Here is an 18930-nt window from a genome sequence, read left to right on the forward strand (position 1 = left end):
GACCAGATTACTTGCTGGTTTCTCCTGAATCACACTGGCAGAGTGGCATTGATATTCTGTTTGAAGGGCTAAAAATATCACACACATAATAGATTTCAATTCTAAAAATTTCCAAATAAAAAATTTATTATCTCTCACATTTATAATTAACTGTATCTCTACTGCCTCTATTAGTATGCATTATTTAAAACCTGAATGAAATTCCTGAACTGAAAGTACATTTGTGAGACAGTCTAAGAAATTCGTCCTGACAGTCCACAAGGATTAGCAAGAACACAAAGTAAACATATATCCTTTAAATGTCTCCTTAAATAAATATTTTTATGCAGATAAAGTGATAAAATTTTTGCTCACAAAACGTGATTTTTAAATTAATCAAAAATTTAGACAGGTTATTCTGTCCTAACAAATTAAGCTTAATTTGCTGAATATACACAAAAAGTATGTTTAGTATAAATGAAAATCCAAGGCAGAAAACAAAATATATTTATTTGTTTCACTCAATAAAAGGAATTTCCTTCAAGTCTTACTTCTTAGGCAATGAAGAAATACAAGTAACAATCATCACAGTGAGGTCCCTAATTTTCTAAGGCAGGCCTAGAAAACGAGCATTTCACAAATAAACTGAGAAGCGATTCTTACCCAACGCTTGCCATTTCATGAGAAAACCTGATGCAATGACAATTTCTCTTAAGAAAACTGACATCTTGGATCCAAATCATATATTTACCTGTCCTAATCTTAGATAAACATACTGTTTAAAAGAAAATTCTATTTTAAATTAGGTATAATAAACTCTCAGATGAGCATATATTACTGCAAACAAAAGGTGATTAACAGCTGCTCTTTCTGGTCAAGTCTTTACAACGATGTTAGGATTTTAGGAAGGAATTTTTATATCTCTTGGTATAGTTCAATACATCTCCAGGAAGACACTATTTGGCCAAAATTAGCAAAATGACTTGCTTTCCTTCCATAAATGAATCGTTCCTTCTCGCCTTCCAAAAGCATTGGGATTGGGCCTAAAACTGTGTTCAAAAAGTTTACCAGAGATAAATAAAATCTGACCAAAGAAACACAACAGTTTTCTCCAAGAATATATATGAGGTAGGTACTGAGTCTCATCATTCACTTGTTCACTCATATGAGTGCCAGCTGAAAATTAAGTACTGGACTTACCAGAAATATAAAATAGCCCATTACCCTGGACTCTGCAGAGTTACATCCCTCAAAAAGCAGACAGTTAAAGCAGTATAAACATCACAATTACAGTCTGCCCAAAAGGCAAAGGAAGCATAATAAAGGCACAACTCTATTTTGGGGAGGAGAAAGTGCCACCCAAAAAAGTACCTTTTAGGACCTGAAGAGTAATTAGTTAAGTTTGACAAGTAGGGAAAAGGACTAGAGAAGGTGAATATAAGAAGGAAGGAAAGAACCTGTATCAAAATTGGAAACATGAGCCAGCAAGTACCATAGGAGACCCACGGATAGTACCTTACGGAATAACACAGCTGCCATCTACCCACTGCATCTCCACAGATACCAGGGCTGCTTAGAAAAAGGTCCTTGGGAATATTTTTTAAACTGAGCCCCCCCTTAAAGCCATGTTCCCTTGCCAGGTTTATGAATTAACCTCTCTATCCAAAACTTTATTTCCTCTTCTTGTCCCACCCCTATTCCCCTCAGGATAGAGGAGTATCAAAGAAAAGGGGGGATTAAAACCAAGCAGGACCTTGCGGGACCTTACTGGATATAAAAGCCCCTCTGTGTCCCTCGTTTCTTTCTGTAGGCCTTCCCTGAGCTCCAAAGAGCAGACTAAAGCATTTACTAATTAGGAAAGTTCAAGAATGCAGAAAAGAAAGTGAGAGAATGCAGAAACAAGGGAAAAGCAGTCAAGCAAGAAAAGTAATGATAGCTTTAAAGAATAGTTCAAAAACAAAACAGAGCCCTAGTTCCTCCTCAAGGGACATACATAACTTGATGCATATCTTTGAGTTGTTCTGTAGAAACTAAGACCCATCTGTCCAAAGTGGAGGACGGTGACTACATGCTGACCACAAGAACGTAGATCCCAGTTTGGAACCAGAAGGTTGATGACTAAGAGTCCCAAAACATCACCCTGTTACCTCACTACCAACCAATCAAAAGAAAGTCCACATGCTAATCACACACCCTGCGCACCCTCATCCCTTTTACCTTTAAAAACCCTTCACTGAAAGCCATCAGGGAGTTCGGGTCTTTTGCACGTGAGCTGCCCATCCTCTCTGCTTGGTGCCCTACAATAAACACTGTACTTTCCTTCACCACAGCCCCAGATCAGTAGATTGGCTTTGCTGGATGCTGGGCAAGTGGACCCCAGTTCGGTTAGGTAGCATTTTCTAACCTGAAAAGTTTGTTCCATCCCTGTCCTTTGGGGTCCCTTTATGTTGATTCAACTCTGTTTAACATCCTACTTTCTATTTTCTGGTCTTGTTTCTCCAAGCCTAAACTGGCAGAGAAGTGGAAATGGAGATTAACAGGATGCCCCAGTTAGAGCTTCCACAGCTCAGAAAAGAGATGAGGTATAAAGACCTTAAATTTAATCAGGGTGAACAACAAAATGAGAACTGCCCTAAGAAACTTTCCGTTCAATTGAGCTGTCAACTCAGGATTTTTTAGTATATCTATTAAGTCATTTCTTAACCACTTTCACAGTTGCTGGCAACTTTAAAATCAAAATAAAGCAATTACTGAGTTTGTTCAAAAAAAAAACAAAACAAAACAGGACAAATAAGAATTAAGGCTTCTTCAACATTAGTCATTAGGGAAAAGTAAATATAAACCACAACAAATCTTATGGTTACCAGGAAAGAGGGTGGGAATAGATAAATTTGGGAGTTTGAGATTTGCAAATGTTGGCCACTATATATAAAAATACATTTTGAAAGTAAGTTTCTTTTATATAGCACAGGGAACTATGTTCATTATCTTGTAATAACCTTAAAAGGAAAAAAAAAACATGAAAACGAATGTATATATGTATATGCATGACTGGGACATTGTGCTGTACACCAGAAATTGACACATTATAATTGACTACACTTCAATTAAAAAAAAAAAAACCCACAACAAGAAACCACTGGATACCCAACAATGGCTACAAATTAAAAAAAACAACAAACCCCCCTGACAATACTAAGCTCCACTGAGGAGGCAGAGCCACCAGAACCCTCATATACTGCTGGTGGGAATGCAAACTCGTACAGCCACTTTGCAAAACAATGTGGCGGTTTCTTATAAAGTTAAAAATACACTTAACAAACGATCCAGCAATCCCATTCCTATGTATTTACCCAAGTTAAATGAAAATTCATGTTTACACAAAACCCTGTACATAAATGTTTATAGTGGCTATATTCTTAATTGCCAAAAACTGGAAACAATCCTGATGTCCTTCAACTGAAGAGTGAATAAGCAAACTATGGTCGGTTCATCCATACAATCAGCAATAGTAAGGACTAATCTACCAATACATACAACAACAGGGATGAACCTCAAATGTGTCACACTAAGCGAAAGATGCCAGACTTAAAAGGCTACATAATATAATACATACATATACATACCTACACACACACACACACACACACACACACACACTATATATATGATTCCATTATATACCACCCTAGAAATGGCAAAACTATAAAGAAAGAAAACCAACCAGTGGTTGCCAGGCCCTGGAGACGGGATAGGGTTGTCTAAAGAGGGGTATGGAGGAATTTTGGGGGTGATGGAACTGTCTTACATATTGATTGTGAGGATGGTTATATGACTGTACACATCTGTCAAAATTAACAGACCTGCACGCTAAAAATAGTAAGTTTTATTATATGTAAAATATAGCCAATTTCAAAAATGAAGGAAAAAAATAATGAGGGATCCTGGTAACAGATGAGACTAAAAAAGGCATCAGTCAAATCACTAAGGACTCTGCTAAGAAGTTTTAGATTTTATCCAATAGATATGGCCAAATGATCTCAAGAAAGGGACAGACACAATTCAATTCTGTATTAAAAGAAGATGGACAACAGTTAGACTGGACTGACAGCAAAACAGGGAGCAATTGGGAGACCAACGAACCAACCATGTCAGTAATTTAGGGGACGAGTTACCAAGACCTGACTAAGGCTGTAGAAATGGACAGAGAAAGTTAAAGGCAGGAAATTCTCAAGTTTCTAGCAACAGTGAAACCATTAAGTAAGCTAGGGTTGAGAAAAAAGATTTTAAACAAGCTAAATGTAAATGCCTGTGGGACATTCAAATGCAAACATTTGGTCAGATATCCTGGTCTAGAGCTCAAGGGAATAACCTGACGCAGCTTTAGCTTTGAGACCGGTCAGCGTATTTCAGCCATGAAAACATAAGGTCAAGCACATGTAAAGACAGAACATGCAGAGTGAAAGGTAAAGAGAGCCCTGGGAATTACCCTGAGCAACACAGCAGTGTGGGGGTGATGATATAATTTGAAGTATAAAAAGAACCGGCTTACTGAGTAGGCAGCAGTTGAGTTAGAAATGGGCTACAATCATATGTCTATTTCAGTCTGGGGTCTCTCAACCACTTTACCCTTGGCTTCTCTGGTTTTATCTTTGGCTTGATCGCCCTGGGAAAACTAAGGTAGTTCAATAAAAAGTTATCGTTGAATCTAAGGTTTCACTTTGTACCTTCCATATTGTTGACGATGAAAATATTCAGCAAATAAAGTAAGAGGAATAATCTATTGAATACACTTATTTTGTCAATTAAACATAGAAGCAGCACTAAAAGGGGTGAAATGACTCACTTCGAAACAGGTCAGCTTACTCACACAGCCCAATGACTTTATCTTGGTAGCTGGTCAAATGACCCTACAAATGCTTTACAGGATCTCTGATACCAAAATGAAGTTATTTAGCAATTACCATAAGATAGAGCCAATGATTCTAGGTAATTAGTTCTCAATCAGAAACAGGCACTGAAACTCCCTGTGGAGCTCTCTCACAATGCCTATCTTGCCCAAGCTCTTACTCTGAAAATACTGATTAAGGAACTTTTGGGGTAAGACCCAAAGTATTGTATTTTTACTAGTCTGACGTGTGTGTACATAATGATCATTTCAGATTCTGATGTACACACACACACACACACCACCAATCCCAAGTTGAAAAGCAATGATATAAAAGGGGGTTCCAGCATCTACATGGAGTTTTCGTTTCTAAGGTTCTAAAGCACATCCTCATCTCTGAGAATTGCCTCCAACTGGGAGTGTACAAACATACATTTCCCTGATCTAAGTCTAAAATTCTGAGCCCCCAGCCTGTAAAATACCTACGAACGAATCACCTTTTGGTTTTTGTTAACTACCTCTGAGATTTAGCTCCTCAGCAGAATTCAAAAATGATGGTGAAAACAGCAACATTAGAAAAGCATGGAAAATGGGTCGTTATCTGTTAATTGTTTTATTCCAAATTCTCTGTTTTAATGACAAATCTTAACAGAAAAACTTGGTAATTTCACCAACTCAAGCTTAACTTCCACAAGCTTTTAAGCAGAACCAGATCCAACCTGGTATACTGGAATATTCAGATTCGACTTCTCCAATTACTGAAATTTCCAAAAAGTTCCAATTTTCCAATCACACCATGAATGGTTATAAATCAAAACAAAAATAATTATCTGTAAGTAAATGATTTTTCCCACCAAAATTTACACTTACCCATCTCTCCCCTTACTGACAATTTTTACTTCAAAATAATAAATCCCACAGGCTGCTGGTATTGGATGCGTGGCACGAACTGAAGCTGCATCTTTTGGGGTTTTGCCATGACCTGCATAAGGAACAGGAAGGAAAAAAAATTGAGAGATTCACATGAAAATCTTAACAAATTATTCAGAAACAAATGTGGTTTTTGAATGATATATACATTTCTGCTCCCATAAACACAAATAATCAAAGAATTAATGAAACATTTATTATCATAATTAATCCAATATGCAAAATAGCACAAGTTAGTCTTAGAACTCTTCACACTAACTAGTTTTGATGAAATTTTGGAACCTAAATATGTTGAAGCTAGCGGTCCTTTATGCAAATTAAATAAAGTATTTCAGTGTAGACTGTATTTTTAAGAGAAAAAAGGCTGTTCCTGAAGAACATGATTAATCTTATTAGATCTAAATTTGCATACAATTTATAACATTTCTAAACACTTTTTTGCCAAATGGCCTACTTTTTAAACCAGAAGCATCATGGACTATATTTTTAACTGGAATTTTATGCAATTAGATTAAATTGGCAAAACAGCTCTCTTATGTTAAGAATTTACAATTTTGTTCTCTGACATACTCTTATTAATTCTATATAAAGGCTGATCCATAAAGTTTCTTTGGTCCATTACAGCCTACTGAGGAACACCTCTAATCTCCAGTTGTCTTTTCTTTCTTTTTGAAGAAAGGAATATAACAACATACCATTACTGACATCTTTAGGAAATGTTAGATAAAGGCTCTTAAACTTTTTTAATTAGCTATTCCTCAATTCTAATCCCAAAGGGTTATCTTCGCTGGTATCAACTCCCCTGTCCATTCCAAGACACAAATTACCTTGAAAGCTAGCACATGAACAAAACCATGTGAGCAAAAGAAAATATGCCCATAAAATCACCAGAAGAATAAAGCCAGAAGCTGAAGCAGTACGTCAGGAAGTACCGAAAGTGAGCGAGACAGGCTCCATGAGCCCTGGATGAGAGCTGTATGAGAAACAGCACTCTGACCACCACTCGGGTGTTAGATACGCTTCCCCAAAGACCAACTTATGTCCTTAATCTTTCACGCAGGCTGTAACATTATCTTCATGGGTAGCAGAATTCCCCTTCTCAAATTTACCTTGACTGTTTCAAAACTAAACACCTCTTTTAAGTCAAAATTTCTATCTTGGCTATATAATGCCTATCACACACCAATGAGATCCTATCCTCCCTCACCATACACTTTATCAAATTACCAATGCCTATGCTCTCACTAAAGTTAAGTTTACACTTGTGATGCAAATTAGCACATGTTCATATGGCCTAAAAGAAACTGACTGAACTCACCCACTCTTCTATCACCATTCACAGATGCCCTAAGTAAATGTGTTATAGGCAGAACTTCTCAGCCCAGTGACCACTGAGAGGTGATAAACCTAGCTAGGAAGATTAAAGTGGAAGCAGCAATATATAGACGCCAATAAAACTGCTTTAACATATGTAGGTAGTATTTATACTGAGCTAAGCAGAAGAAAAAAAATAACCACAAATCTGCAGAATGATACACTAGTTACTTTTTAAAATCAGACATTTAATAAGTTATGGTTTCAGCAAAATATCTTTTACAGTAAATTTATATTCAAATAATTGAGCTGCCTGGGAAAAGGTCATGTAAATTAAACACATTTTTAAAATTTAGACACTTAAAAATAAATCTAGGGAAAACTCTGATTAACCCTGGAGTACTAAATCAACTAGCCTTTATTTTTGGTTTGGGGGTTTTTTTTGGCAGAGAAGTGACCAAAATGCTTAGGGATAAGGGAATCTCAAGGTATACATAATAATAAGTGATAATAGTTGACATAAATTTAATACCATGTGAAAGGCACCATTCTAAAAGCACTGTATTTATTAACTCATTTCACATTCAAAACAACTTATGAAGTAAGTACTATTTATCATTTCATAGTTGAGGAAGCTAAAGAAACTCGTCCCAGGTCGTACTGCTGAGTGAGAATCCCAAACCAGGATTTGTGCTGGGATTTAAAGTCAAGAAGCCTGACCAAATGCGAGCTCTGAATCCATAGGAAGGACTGGTTACCAGGAGCATTCTGGGATCACTTCACAGGTACTCCCATCTCCTATTCCTGCTACTTCTATGGGAAAAGAGGAAGAAAACAATCTGAGGGTAAACAATCTCTCAAAGGTGCTTTTGTACAGATTTTTCTCGTTCAATATCTGTGAAATAGATATTATGTAACCTCATTTTTTAAAATGGAGAAATTCTTAGAGGCTATATAACTTGCCCTAAATTGGTAGAATTATGCATTAAATCCATGCCTGAATTAGAGTACCCTACACTTTTCCATTATGCATAAATAACTGTAAAGAACTACACAATCATAAATCTTCAAGGTTCTATTATATTCATTATGCCCTACTAAGACACAACAGAAAAATTCTGTAAATGTTAAAAGGCTTTGTTTCATTTTTAAATTAACTTTAAAATGTAAAGACCCAGGAAAAAGTTGAGGTGTAAGATTAAAAAGACTCATACTATTTTTAGGTGAGACCAGTAATAGAGCAAAGGGCCTATTTCTAAAAATGTTCATCAGCAGGAACATTTAAGGATTATCACCTTAAATTCTGCAGTGACCAAGGTACAACCTCACACTACACCAAAGTGTAAATTTCTAAAACCAGAGTCTTCAATGTCAAGTGTTTTCAAGATGGTTCAAGAAGAAAATACATGTACTGCTTCAGAACTCCAAAGCTTTCCTATTCAAACATCTGTTGACTGCATATAACCGAAACAGAAAGGGTTTGAATAAACCCCTCCCTCAGCCCCCTCCACTCTCCAACATCCAGCCAAGTGCATTTCTGGAAATATAAATCAGACTTCCTTGTACCACCAGCCCTCAATACAACGAATATTCTCTCTTTAAAGCCTCCCATTCAGCCTGGAAAAAGATAAACTTCCTGAAAATCTTGTTTGATCTCGCTCTCCCCTAGCACTTTCCACCTCCTCCTTTCTGCTCCAGCCACCCTGGCCAGGCAGGCTTGGCCCAGTCTTCTCCCTCTACCTGGACACTCTCCCCTTCCCTCCCAGACTGGTCAGGTCTGACTGCTCCATCTCAGTGCAAGCTTTACTTCCTCAACTATTCCTTCTCTAAACGCTCTGACTTGGTCTAACCTCCTCTTTATAAACCCTCCAAACAACATTAACACACATAACACTTATTTGTGATTATTTTATTATTTCTACATTTTAATTCCTGGACCTCTTTTTTCCCACTGACTTCCCCTCTAATTTCAGCATCTCTCCTGGAGCCACACTCTGGATTCTGATATCACCTGAAACTATTTCACCTCAGAACTATTAAATTCTAATAGAGTCTGTTTTGCTACAAAACACATTTCTTGAATACAAATTAGCTCACATGCACTTGATAAACACAGGAATGATGTCAGCATGATAAAGAAGTCATTCAGGTCATAACACAGCTTTTCCCAGTACATTAATGAGTTAAAGAGAAAAATTTAGCAATATAACAAAAGGCCCTATGTCAAAACAGCTGGGATTCCTACAGAAGTGCATTCCTATTGTACCTGATTTCTGGTGGCTTCAGGAACTGCAACACTTGCTACTATGTGAAACCATCTGGGAAGAATTCAAGTGCAGTACAGATCAAAAGTGCTAAGATACTGCCTCTTCGTTTATATCAGTATGGACTCATGCATCTCATGCATATTTATTTTATACTTTGTTTTATAATTCAACACTACTTAATTTCTTTTGTTGCTCAAACTGTTCCCTGTTTAGCCACTGGGAGCTTTTTCAGTTGGCTCCTCTGGCACTCTTACATACCTCCATTGTGTGTTTTGTGTTTTTGCTTGTTACTTTCTGGCACTACAAGATCCTAGAAGCTCATCTTGTGTACTTCCTGCCCCAGTCCTAGAATCAGCCATTTCTCCAAGGAGCCCTAGCTCCTTTTACGGACAAATGGCATTAGAATCCGAGATCTAGGTACTAGGCATGCTTGTTGTTACTGGGGTGTCATTGCTTTTAGGCCTCCTTATCGACAAGAGCAAGGAAATATGTGTGTAGGCTAAACCCCTGTATATATACACAGGTCTATACTTTTACATGTAATCATCTACGTACATATTAAACTAAACATGACTGCACACTATTGTCTCCAACTCTAACTCATGGATCATTCTAACTGCCTCCCTTTGCTTATCTGTAAAATTCTACTCCAATGGTGAGAAACCTAACTCCCACCATCCGCTACCCATATTTAAATGCTAAATTCCAGTACCTATGGATAGCAATATCAGAACTGTCAACCAATATCCCCATGGGACACAACTTATCATCAATAAGAATTCAGTGCTTACATAGTATCTTTTACCTTAAGTTTTATAGACTTCATTTATTTCTAAGGTTACTTAGGTCAACGCCTTTCCCCTCCTCTTGCTTCATACGTATGTAAGATAGTCTGTTTTGGCACATTCTATATTCTATCCTGGGATTTTCCCCCTCCCTCCTAAGTGATTTTTTAATGTGCACACATTAAGGTTCACTCTTTATGCTCTGAAGTTCTATGGGCTCTATAAACACATACGTCACATAGCCAGATACAGTACCATACAGAATCTTTCACTGACCTACAAAATCCCGTTCTCTGCCTCACTCACCCTCTCTCCCTCCCCTCAACCCCTAACAAACACTCATCTTTTTACTAGCTCTACAGTTTTCCCTTTTCCAGAACTGTCATATAATTGAAATCATACAGTATGTAATCTTTTCAGATTGGCTTCTTTCACTTAGTAACGTGCATTTAAGATCCATATGTGTCTTCGTGGGATGGACAGCTCTTTTCATCACTGAGTAATATTCCACTCCAAGGATGTAGCATCGTTTACCCACCCACCTACTGAAAGACATCTTGGTTGTTTCTTGGTTTTGGTGATTACGAGAAAAGTTGCTATGAACATTCATGTGCAGATTTTTATATGGGCATAAATTTTCAAACCTGGGTAAATACCTAGGAGCTCAACTGCTGGATGATACGGTAAAACTAAGTGTAGCTTTGTTAGACACTGCCAAACCACCTTCCAAAGTGTATCATCCTGCTCTCCCACCAGTAGTGTAGGAGAGTTCCTGCTGCTGTCTGTATCCTCCCCAGCAATTGTCAGGTCAGGTTTTCTTCGGATTTTAGTCATCCTGGTAGCTAAAGGTAAGCATTTCTTCTTTGCTTAAAAAAAAAGTGGTGAAAAGGGCTAAACCCTGAATCAGATTTTTATTTTTGATTAAACAGCTAACAAGAATTTACAAGGAACATCTCTAACAGGAAGACCAAATCCCAGGGCCGAAGGCTGTGAAGGATCAGCAGCCTGTGATACCGACACAAACGCAGTGGAAATTTAACCTGGCTTGTATTTTACTAGGGCTGTTACTCTATAGTACTCTGGTTACAAAGTTCCATAGGTTTTAATGGGTCTCCACCAGCCCTATTTCTCCCATAAGCCCTGTTACTTTTAGTGTGCAATTCTGTGGAAAACGTGAGGTTTTTCCAGCAACACAGCTTTGGCATATAGGGGAAATACAGACATCTTCCCCTGGGACACACCTTCTATCCTCTCCCCTTTCTGAAGAATCCACTTCTACACTTCAAATCCAGGGAATTCCAATTCCTTGAGCCCTTTCTTGTTTGTCTGTTTTTCTTTTTCCTCTTCCAGGATGGTATACATGGTAATCATTTAAAATCTCTCAAATATCTCGATTTCCCTCATATGCCTATCCTTCCATCATGCCCAACCAACAAAACCACAGCCTTAAATCAGCATTATAATCCATCTTCCCTAGTCCTGCACTGGGCAGTTGGCCTTTGCTGAATGAAGTTCAACAATCTTGCAAATAGCCTCCACTGTGAACTAATGACGTCAATCAGCTAGGCTTCCCCACTGCTGCTACCACCACGGCACAGAAATCTTGCTTAGCTTGTCGCCCATTCCCCCAGTGGCTAGTTCACATCTTCATCATTCACTTTAGGCCTGAAGTCTGCTACTCGAATTCAGTGAGCAAACTACCTCGTCTCCTTTATCATAAAATGGGACTTAAGCGGGACTCCACCATTATATATAGTTATGTCCTCCTCTCCGCTTTATTGGCACTAACCCGTCTGCCCATCCCAGCCCACCTCTTTCTCTACCGTCAGAGGAACAGCACCGTACTTCTCTCCTCCTCAAGTCCAAGCATCGCAAGTTTCTCAACCGCTTTCCTCCCTCCAAGCCCTTACACTGTGAGCCTCCCACGATTGTATTTTCATCCTTTCCTTCTTTATTCTCCTTCCCCCCAACCTATAAGGGCACAGTGTCCCAGAAATGTATGCACTTCTTATAAAATTAAATGCCTCTACGTTATAAATCATTGTCAATAATGCACTGGGGTAGGTGGTTAGTATAATGAACTGTTTTCTAAGCTTAAGCCAATAAAACCAGGTATAGTGACTATTTATATTATTTGTTAAAATGTTAAATTTTGTAGACATTTATTGGGACTCTATACCTTGGACTAACATCATACTCTCATCTAACTTACATCATTTCAGTTTTACACACACAGCCAAACTAAAATGAGACTTATTTAGAAATGATACAATAATCTCTAGCACAGTACTTTCCAAAGGGTTTTTTACTGATAATTTTAATTACGTGGATTTTCATCTTACACGATGATGTTAGAAGCCACTCTCCAGATACAACGTAACTCCACTTAAAACTTAACTTTAAAAAAAATCACCTTAACCTCCATTCTCCTCCAGGTACTGCCTAATCTCTTTCCTCATCTATATTTCTCAAGAATAACTTATATTCATTATACTTTCTGCTTGGTCCCTTCTATTTACTCTGATTTCTGCCCCCATCATTCAATTTAAACTGCTCTCCCTAAGGTCACAACGATCTAATTCCAAACCCAGTGGAAATTTTTCTGTACCTATCTCACTAAACATTTGACACCAAAGTTCACTTCCTCGTTTGCTCTGCTCAGATTCTGTGACACCACACTCCCCTCTGTCCAGATGTCTATTCCTTCTTGGGCTCCAACTAGTCTTCTAATGCTGGTGTTACTCAAGGTACCATCTTTGGCCCACTGATCTTAGCTTACTTAACTCTCTCTCATACACTGAGTTTCAACTACTAGCTAGAGGCAACTCCCAAATCACTCATGACCTCGACCTCTCTCCCAAGTTCAGGTCCATGATGGTATGTGGCAGCCTCTCTGAGGAGAAACTGCCCCCCACACTGCCCCTGCAGAAAGAAGTGAGGCCCAGACTATCCTTGTGCCAGGAGGACGTTTTGCATTTCTTAATGACGCTCACAACCCTACAGCTGACTCAGCACAGGGGAGCATCTAGGAGAGGGCCCTCAATTCACTCTGCAGCATATAATGAAAAGCTCTGCCCAACTAAGGATGACGGCAAGTAGCGAGGCCAGTCTGATAAGTCTCTTGGGAATTTAAAATAGGAAGGAAAAAAATAAACCACTCAGCAGGGAAAAGAGAAGAAAACAGCCAGAAACTAGAGACTGTGGCTGAGTCATTTTAACATTAGAATAAAGTGAAAAGTCATGAACTCCAGCTGTGGCGATTACACAGAGCCACCCTAACTCTAGAACACCTCTATCTGTTCTTTCTCTAAGGCTGTTTCTTTGGCGTCTTCTGGTTTACACAAGGTCAGATCACATGGCTAATACCCCCTTTTTTACTCATCTCCAAACATATCATAATACTTCCTTGTGATCATTATCTGATTCATGGTTCACTGCAAAAACCTAACAGGGCTAGAAATCCAGCATCATCCTTGATTTCTCTATCTTTCCATCACATCCTGTCAGGTTTACTTCAGTACAGATCACAGATATGTCTGCTCTTCTCCACCCCAACCACTGACCAAATTCAGGTCCTTATTTCTGACACGGTCTGCAACAGTCCTCTAAATGAGTCTGTTATTTCCAGTTTTGTGCCCCCTGAATTCATCTTCTAATTTGTTGTGTAATCTGACAAAGATGACAATGAGCCAGTTACTTCCTATTTAAATCCTCTGATGATTCTTCATCTCCTACAGAAATAAGATCTAAGCTCAATAAAATACTCTGTAAGGGCTCACACAATCTTTTCCCAGCGGCTCCTTGCCACACGCTTAAATTCCAATAACCCCATACTGCTTGTAGGTACAAACATAAAGAATAATTCTCTCCTCTATGATTTGTTTACACTTTTCCCTTGTAATGGCCAGCCTCTCCTCTATCCCTATATCATACTCATCTTTTAAGACTGACCACTGGCCGCATCCTCTCCAAAAAGCTGTCCCTGACCCACCCACCAACTTCATCCCTTCCAGTGTCAGCTGGAGCTAACCCTAACCCTATCTTCCACAGAACTCTTCATAACACTTCCCTTGCTACACACACTGTTTCATGTCCTATGAGCGCTCTGAATTCAAAGACAGTATCTTACTCACCTCTAAATGCCCCAGAACCTGGCACAAAGTAAACATAAAATAAATAAATAGAAAGTAAGGCATATATACAAATGGCCCAGCAGAATATCTACCCTATAGCAAGTGCTCAATAAATCATCAATACTATTGTATGCTTTTCTGTTCAGTATAATTATTAGACTCAATTCTTGCAGTTACCCACTAGAATTTTTAAAGCTAAATTCTGGCAAAGGGATCCTTGGGAAAAGCTCAGTTTTTTAATTCCTTGATTTTAAAGAACATTTTTATATCATCACCCATAAATCTCAAGACATATGTATTGGTAAACAAGTAAATACTGTTAAGATATTTGTTCTACATAAAGAAGTGCAAGAAATTAGATCAGCAATTAAATTTAGGACGTGTTAAAGGCCTAACGACTGGTGATACTGAGAGAGACGGGAGTTAGGCATACTAAAAGCTCAACTTATTTGGTTAGATACTGTTAACGATGATTCAGTGAGAAGGTGCAATTCACTATTCACGGCTTCCTATCATTCCCAACTTTCACTTACCTTACATTTCTTCTAAGCTGCCCTAAATTAGTATAATCAAGGTGTCTGGACTTTTCCATGGCATTCGCGTGCTCCAGGTAGCACTTTTCACCAGAGGAAATACTTTTAACATCAACGGTTCTTCAAAGTTAACTATTCTTCAAGAAGTTATAAATGTGTTCACTGGATTTTACCTACTTGAGACAATTAAGTCCCATACAAACTGAAGCAGGCAATACGGTATAATAGAAGGAACACTAAATTTAGAATCGGTGAAAACTAGTTTCCAATCCTGGCTTACTTGTGGCTGGGAAATTCTAACCTCCAGGCCCTCCCACTTTCTCACATCCAAAATGCTAATTCCACCATCTTGAACAAATCCTGAGTGTATGTAACAAAATGTCTTGCAAAGTATCCAAAAAGTGGGAACTTCACAAATATAAACATACAACCTGTAACTGAAACATTTAGACTAATCAAATCCATTGTCATATTTATTGAAATGTTTTAAGTTGGAACAAAGTCATCATTGTTAACTGTCTAAACTTGTCATATTTGTATTTATTCAAAGCTGATGAGAATTTTAAAAGTAAAGGAGGCCCTACTTGAGGGTTTCAACAGTTGGTGTGTGGCTGCTAAGTGCAAAGATTTTTTTTTTTTTAATTTAACATATAATAAACACACCCAATTCCTCTGCAATCCAATCAACTTTGTCTGCATGTCTGGCATTGTCCAACACTAATCCCTTCAAATCATTTAAGGAACCCTACTGCTTCCAAAAGGAGTAACTGCGGCTTAGAAGAATAACATCTTCAAAACAATATGTCCTGAGCAAAAGAAATGTCTATTTTGAAGGTAAGGAACATCCTCATTATTCTGGAAAACAATTATCATCAATCTTACGAAATTCTATACTATGCAAAAATACCTTGTGAACAGTAGTTTCTCATGTTATTTTGTGACTTCAAGTTTGATTACCACTACCTACGACACCTTCCCTTTGCTCAGATGCCTGGTACTTCTGGTGTGGTCCACTTAGAAAAGCACACAGAAAAACAACACACACACACACACACACACTCTCTCTCTAAAATAACAAGACAAGAGGAAGAGGCAGTAGAAGGGGGGAAAAGGTCCTGTGTTTGTGACAAGGGGGGAGGGAGAGACAAAGGGGAGAGAAAAGAAAAAGGATGACAAACAACAAAATCTGTTTTCCCACAAATAATGGTTCATGTTTATAAAAGAGTGAACTTTCCAGAAAGTGAAATCTTAGTATTACACAACAGAAAGAAATAAAGAGGCCAACAGAAAAAAATAATTGAGACAGCAGTGTCATAAATATTCCAACTCCAACCAATTTCACATACGCTGCACTTTTCCCTGACCCAAATCATCAGTTTTACGTAAAAGGAGTTAGTAAAATTAATCAAGGCACGTTACAGTGCTAACTAAGCTGTAATCACAAATCTTAGATACATGGAAATTCAGAGCTGGAAATTTCCTTACCAACCATCCAGCTCAATTCCCTCACCTCTCAGAAGAAGAAACTGAGGCCCTGTCTGGTAACATGCCTAAAATCACAAATGATGGCAGGGCTCGGAAACCTAGAATTCTTTGTTAAATAATCTTCTCTATCTTCTGCTTCTGATTTTTATAAGCTAATTATTAACCATTAACCATAAATTTAAAGTTTTGTGGAGTCTAACAAAAAAGCATTCTGGTAGCCAGATGAGAAGTAAACACTTCATAACAGCACCATTCACACAAATTAAAACACGAAATTAAATTATAGCCTTCAATAGGGTATTAACAAAATGTCCTAACCTAAAAAAAAAGTAAATATTCTGGAATTTTCAGCCATTTAGATTAAGAAGCCTAACATTTAAAATTGAAAGTACTTCTCTGGATCTATGGATAAAAGGAAGGAATATTCAATAAGGCCTATTTTTGGCCATGATTCTTTGCAGCCAAATCACTTGGAAGATTTCTGTGGCCATCTCCTTTCTGATTAAATAGTAACTTATTTATCAAGATTCTTCTCAAATTTCAGTCCTGTAAACTTTAAGAATTTCACCACAATGGTTGTTTATACCGTCTATATCCATGTCACTAGGCTCTGATTAAGACCCTCCTTTTAAAGCCAATCAAAATGAGGCTGCTTTGAATGTAAAAGCAGCAGGTTTGGGGCCTAAAAATCTGGATTTGTCTCCAGATAGACCGATATATTGATTTTCTCCCCCGGACAAGTAAACTTGAAGCATGCTATTAACTTGGGCTACAATTCAAAAATTCCATAGCAATTTATAATTTTATATACAACTGATCTGCTTAAAGCTTTGTTTTAACACAGGAGAGGTAGGTGAGGGAGGAAGGGGAACAAGCACTAGTCTAAGGATGTCTTCTTTTTTTAAATTTCGGTGGAAAACGTAAGTCAATTCTCTCTAAAATACTAAACAACATATTTAACAAAGCCTTGTTTTCAACGTACTTCATATAATGCCAACACATAAATACAGGGCATTTCCAATCGGTAGTGGTAGGTTTCTGCTCGCCTAAGAAAACACGTACCCCTGACGTTTCACCTCTGCCTAGCAGCTTTTAGCAAGATACACTGACGGCAAACTTGGGGCCCCAGTCCTTCTGTCCCCCTAGACAATCTCTGGTCTAATTTGGGGCAAAATCCTTCTCTGGCTACTCCTCCCCCTGTATATCCCTGCTCTCCCTTAATTAGAAATTATTCCTCGGATTCGTGCCTCTCTTACCCCCACGTAAGAAAAGAGCGCCTGACCCACCACCACCTGGAGAACAATGTAACCCAACTCCAAGCCCATATAGATTCCTCCATCCAAGCCCCGGGATTTATCTCAAAGGGAAATCAGAAAGCGAGTTATGTCCTGTCATCCTGGATTCCCCCAAGGTGTCCTGCTCACAGCCAGGGATTACCAGCTCCATGTCACCGAGGAGCATTATACTCACCTCCCCCTCCCAGAATCGCCCCTTTCCCATCGCAGCTCTTCCCGTGACCCCCAATGCCACCCTCAGAGCAGCAGAGCCAGCGGGCCGCCGAGGGCACCGGGCCCCGGGAGGGCGGGGGGCGGGCGGAGGGTCGGCCTCGGGTCGGCCTCGGCGGCGGCGGGACCCGCCGGGTCAGTGGCTCCATTCCCACCGCAGGACACACGCCCAGTACCTTTGTAGTGCACCCGCAGGTTGTTCTGAGACAGGCCGATGTAGCTGAACTTGTCCTTCGGGCTCCAGGATCGAGGCAGCGGCGTCTCCTGCTCGTCCACGGCCGGGTAGAGGCGCTTGAGCCGCCGCTGCAGCTCCTTCTCCTGCTCGTTCAGGGCCGAGTCCCCGTGCGGGAAGGGCGCCGCAGCGCTGCTGCCCGCCGCCAGGGCCGTGGCCGCGGCTCCTCCGGCCGGGCCGGGGCCCGCGGCGAGGCCCGGGGGCGCGGGGGGCGCGCTGGCGGGGGCAGGCGCCGAGGCGGGCGGCGGGGCGGCGGCGGCGGCGGCGGGGCCGTGGTGGCCGGGGGCGGTGGCGGCGGCGGCGGGTGGAGGAGCAGGGCGGCCGCCGCGGCCCCCAAGGCGCCGCCGCCGCCGCCCGCGCCGCCGCCGGGCGAGCCGGCCGGAGAGGAGCCGGCGCTGACGGCCGGGGGCGCCGGCAGGACGACTCCGGGCACTGGGGCCACAGCCGCCGGCGGTGGCGGCGGCAGCTGCTGCTGTTGTTGTTGCTGCTGCGGCGGCGGCGGCGGCGGCGGCTGCCCGGACATCCCGGCCGCGACTCAGCCTGCGGCCACCTCCACCTCTTTTCTCCTTCCTCCTCCGCTTCCCGGGGGCGCTGTCGCTGCGGCCGCCGGCACCAGGCGCCCAGTCCGCCCGCCCCGGAAGCAGGCGGCGGGCCGCGCGCCGAGGGAGAGAGAGCGCGACGGTTGGGGGCTCGAAGCCGGGGGAGTGGGCGGCGGGCCCGGGGAGGCCCCGAGAGAACGTTGGCCGGAGGGCGGTTGCGGGCCCGGAATGAGGCGCTGAGGGCGGGGGCGAGGCGGCAGCGCGGGAGGAGAAGGCGCGGTAGCGACCGCTGTAGCCGCTGCTCTCGCGGCTGTTTCCCCGCGGGCTGGTCGGGCCGGCG

The 18930-nt window shown here is 40.7% G+C and overlaps 1 protein-coding gene across 1 annotated transcript in view; it reads right to left on the reverse strand.

The window, feature by feature from the left end:
* The window catches only part of RANBP9 (RAN binding protein 9), a 73805-nt gene extending 55090 nt beyond the window's left edge, over nucleotides 1-18715 (reverse strand). The window contains 3 exon segments of the mRNA XM_074348119.1: nucleotides 5738-5849; nucleotides 17996-18301; nucleotides 18304-18715. Of these exon segments, the coding sequence (XP_074204220.1) occupies nucleotides 5738-5849; nucleotides 17996-18301; nucleotides 18304-18574 (689 nt within the window). The 5' untranslated portion in view covers nucleotides 18575-18715.
* Nucleotides 18716-18930: the final 215 nt, after the last annotated feature.

This window comes from Camelus bactrianus, chromosome 20 (assembly GCF_048773025.1).
Source record: "Camelus bactrianus isolate YW-2024 breed Bactrian camel chromosome 20, ASM4877302v1, whole genome shotgun sequence".
Classification (NCBI taxonomy): domain Eukaryota; kingdom Metazoa; phylum Chordata; class Mammalia; order Artiodactyla; family Camelidae; genus Camelus; species Camelus bactrianus.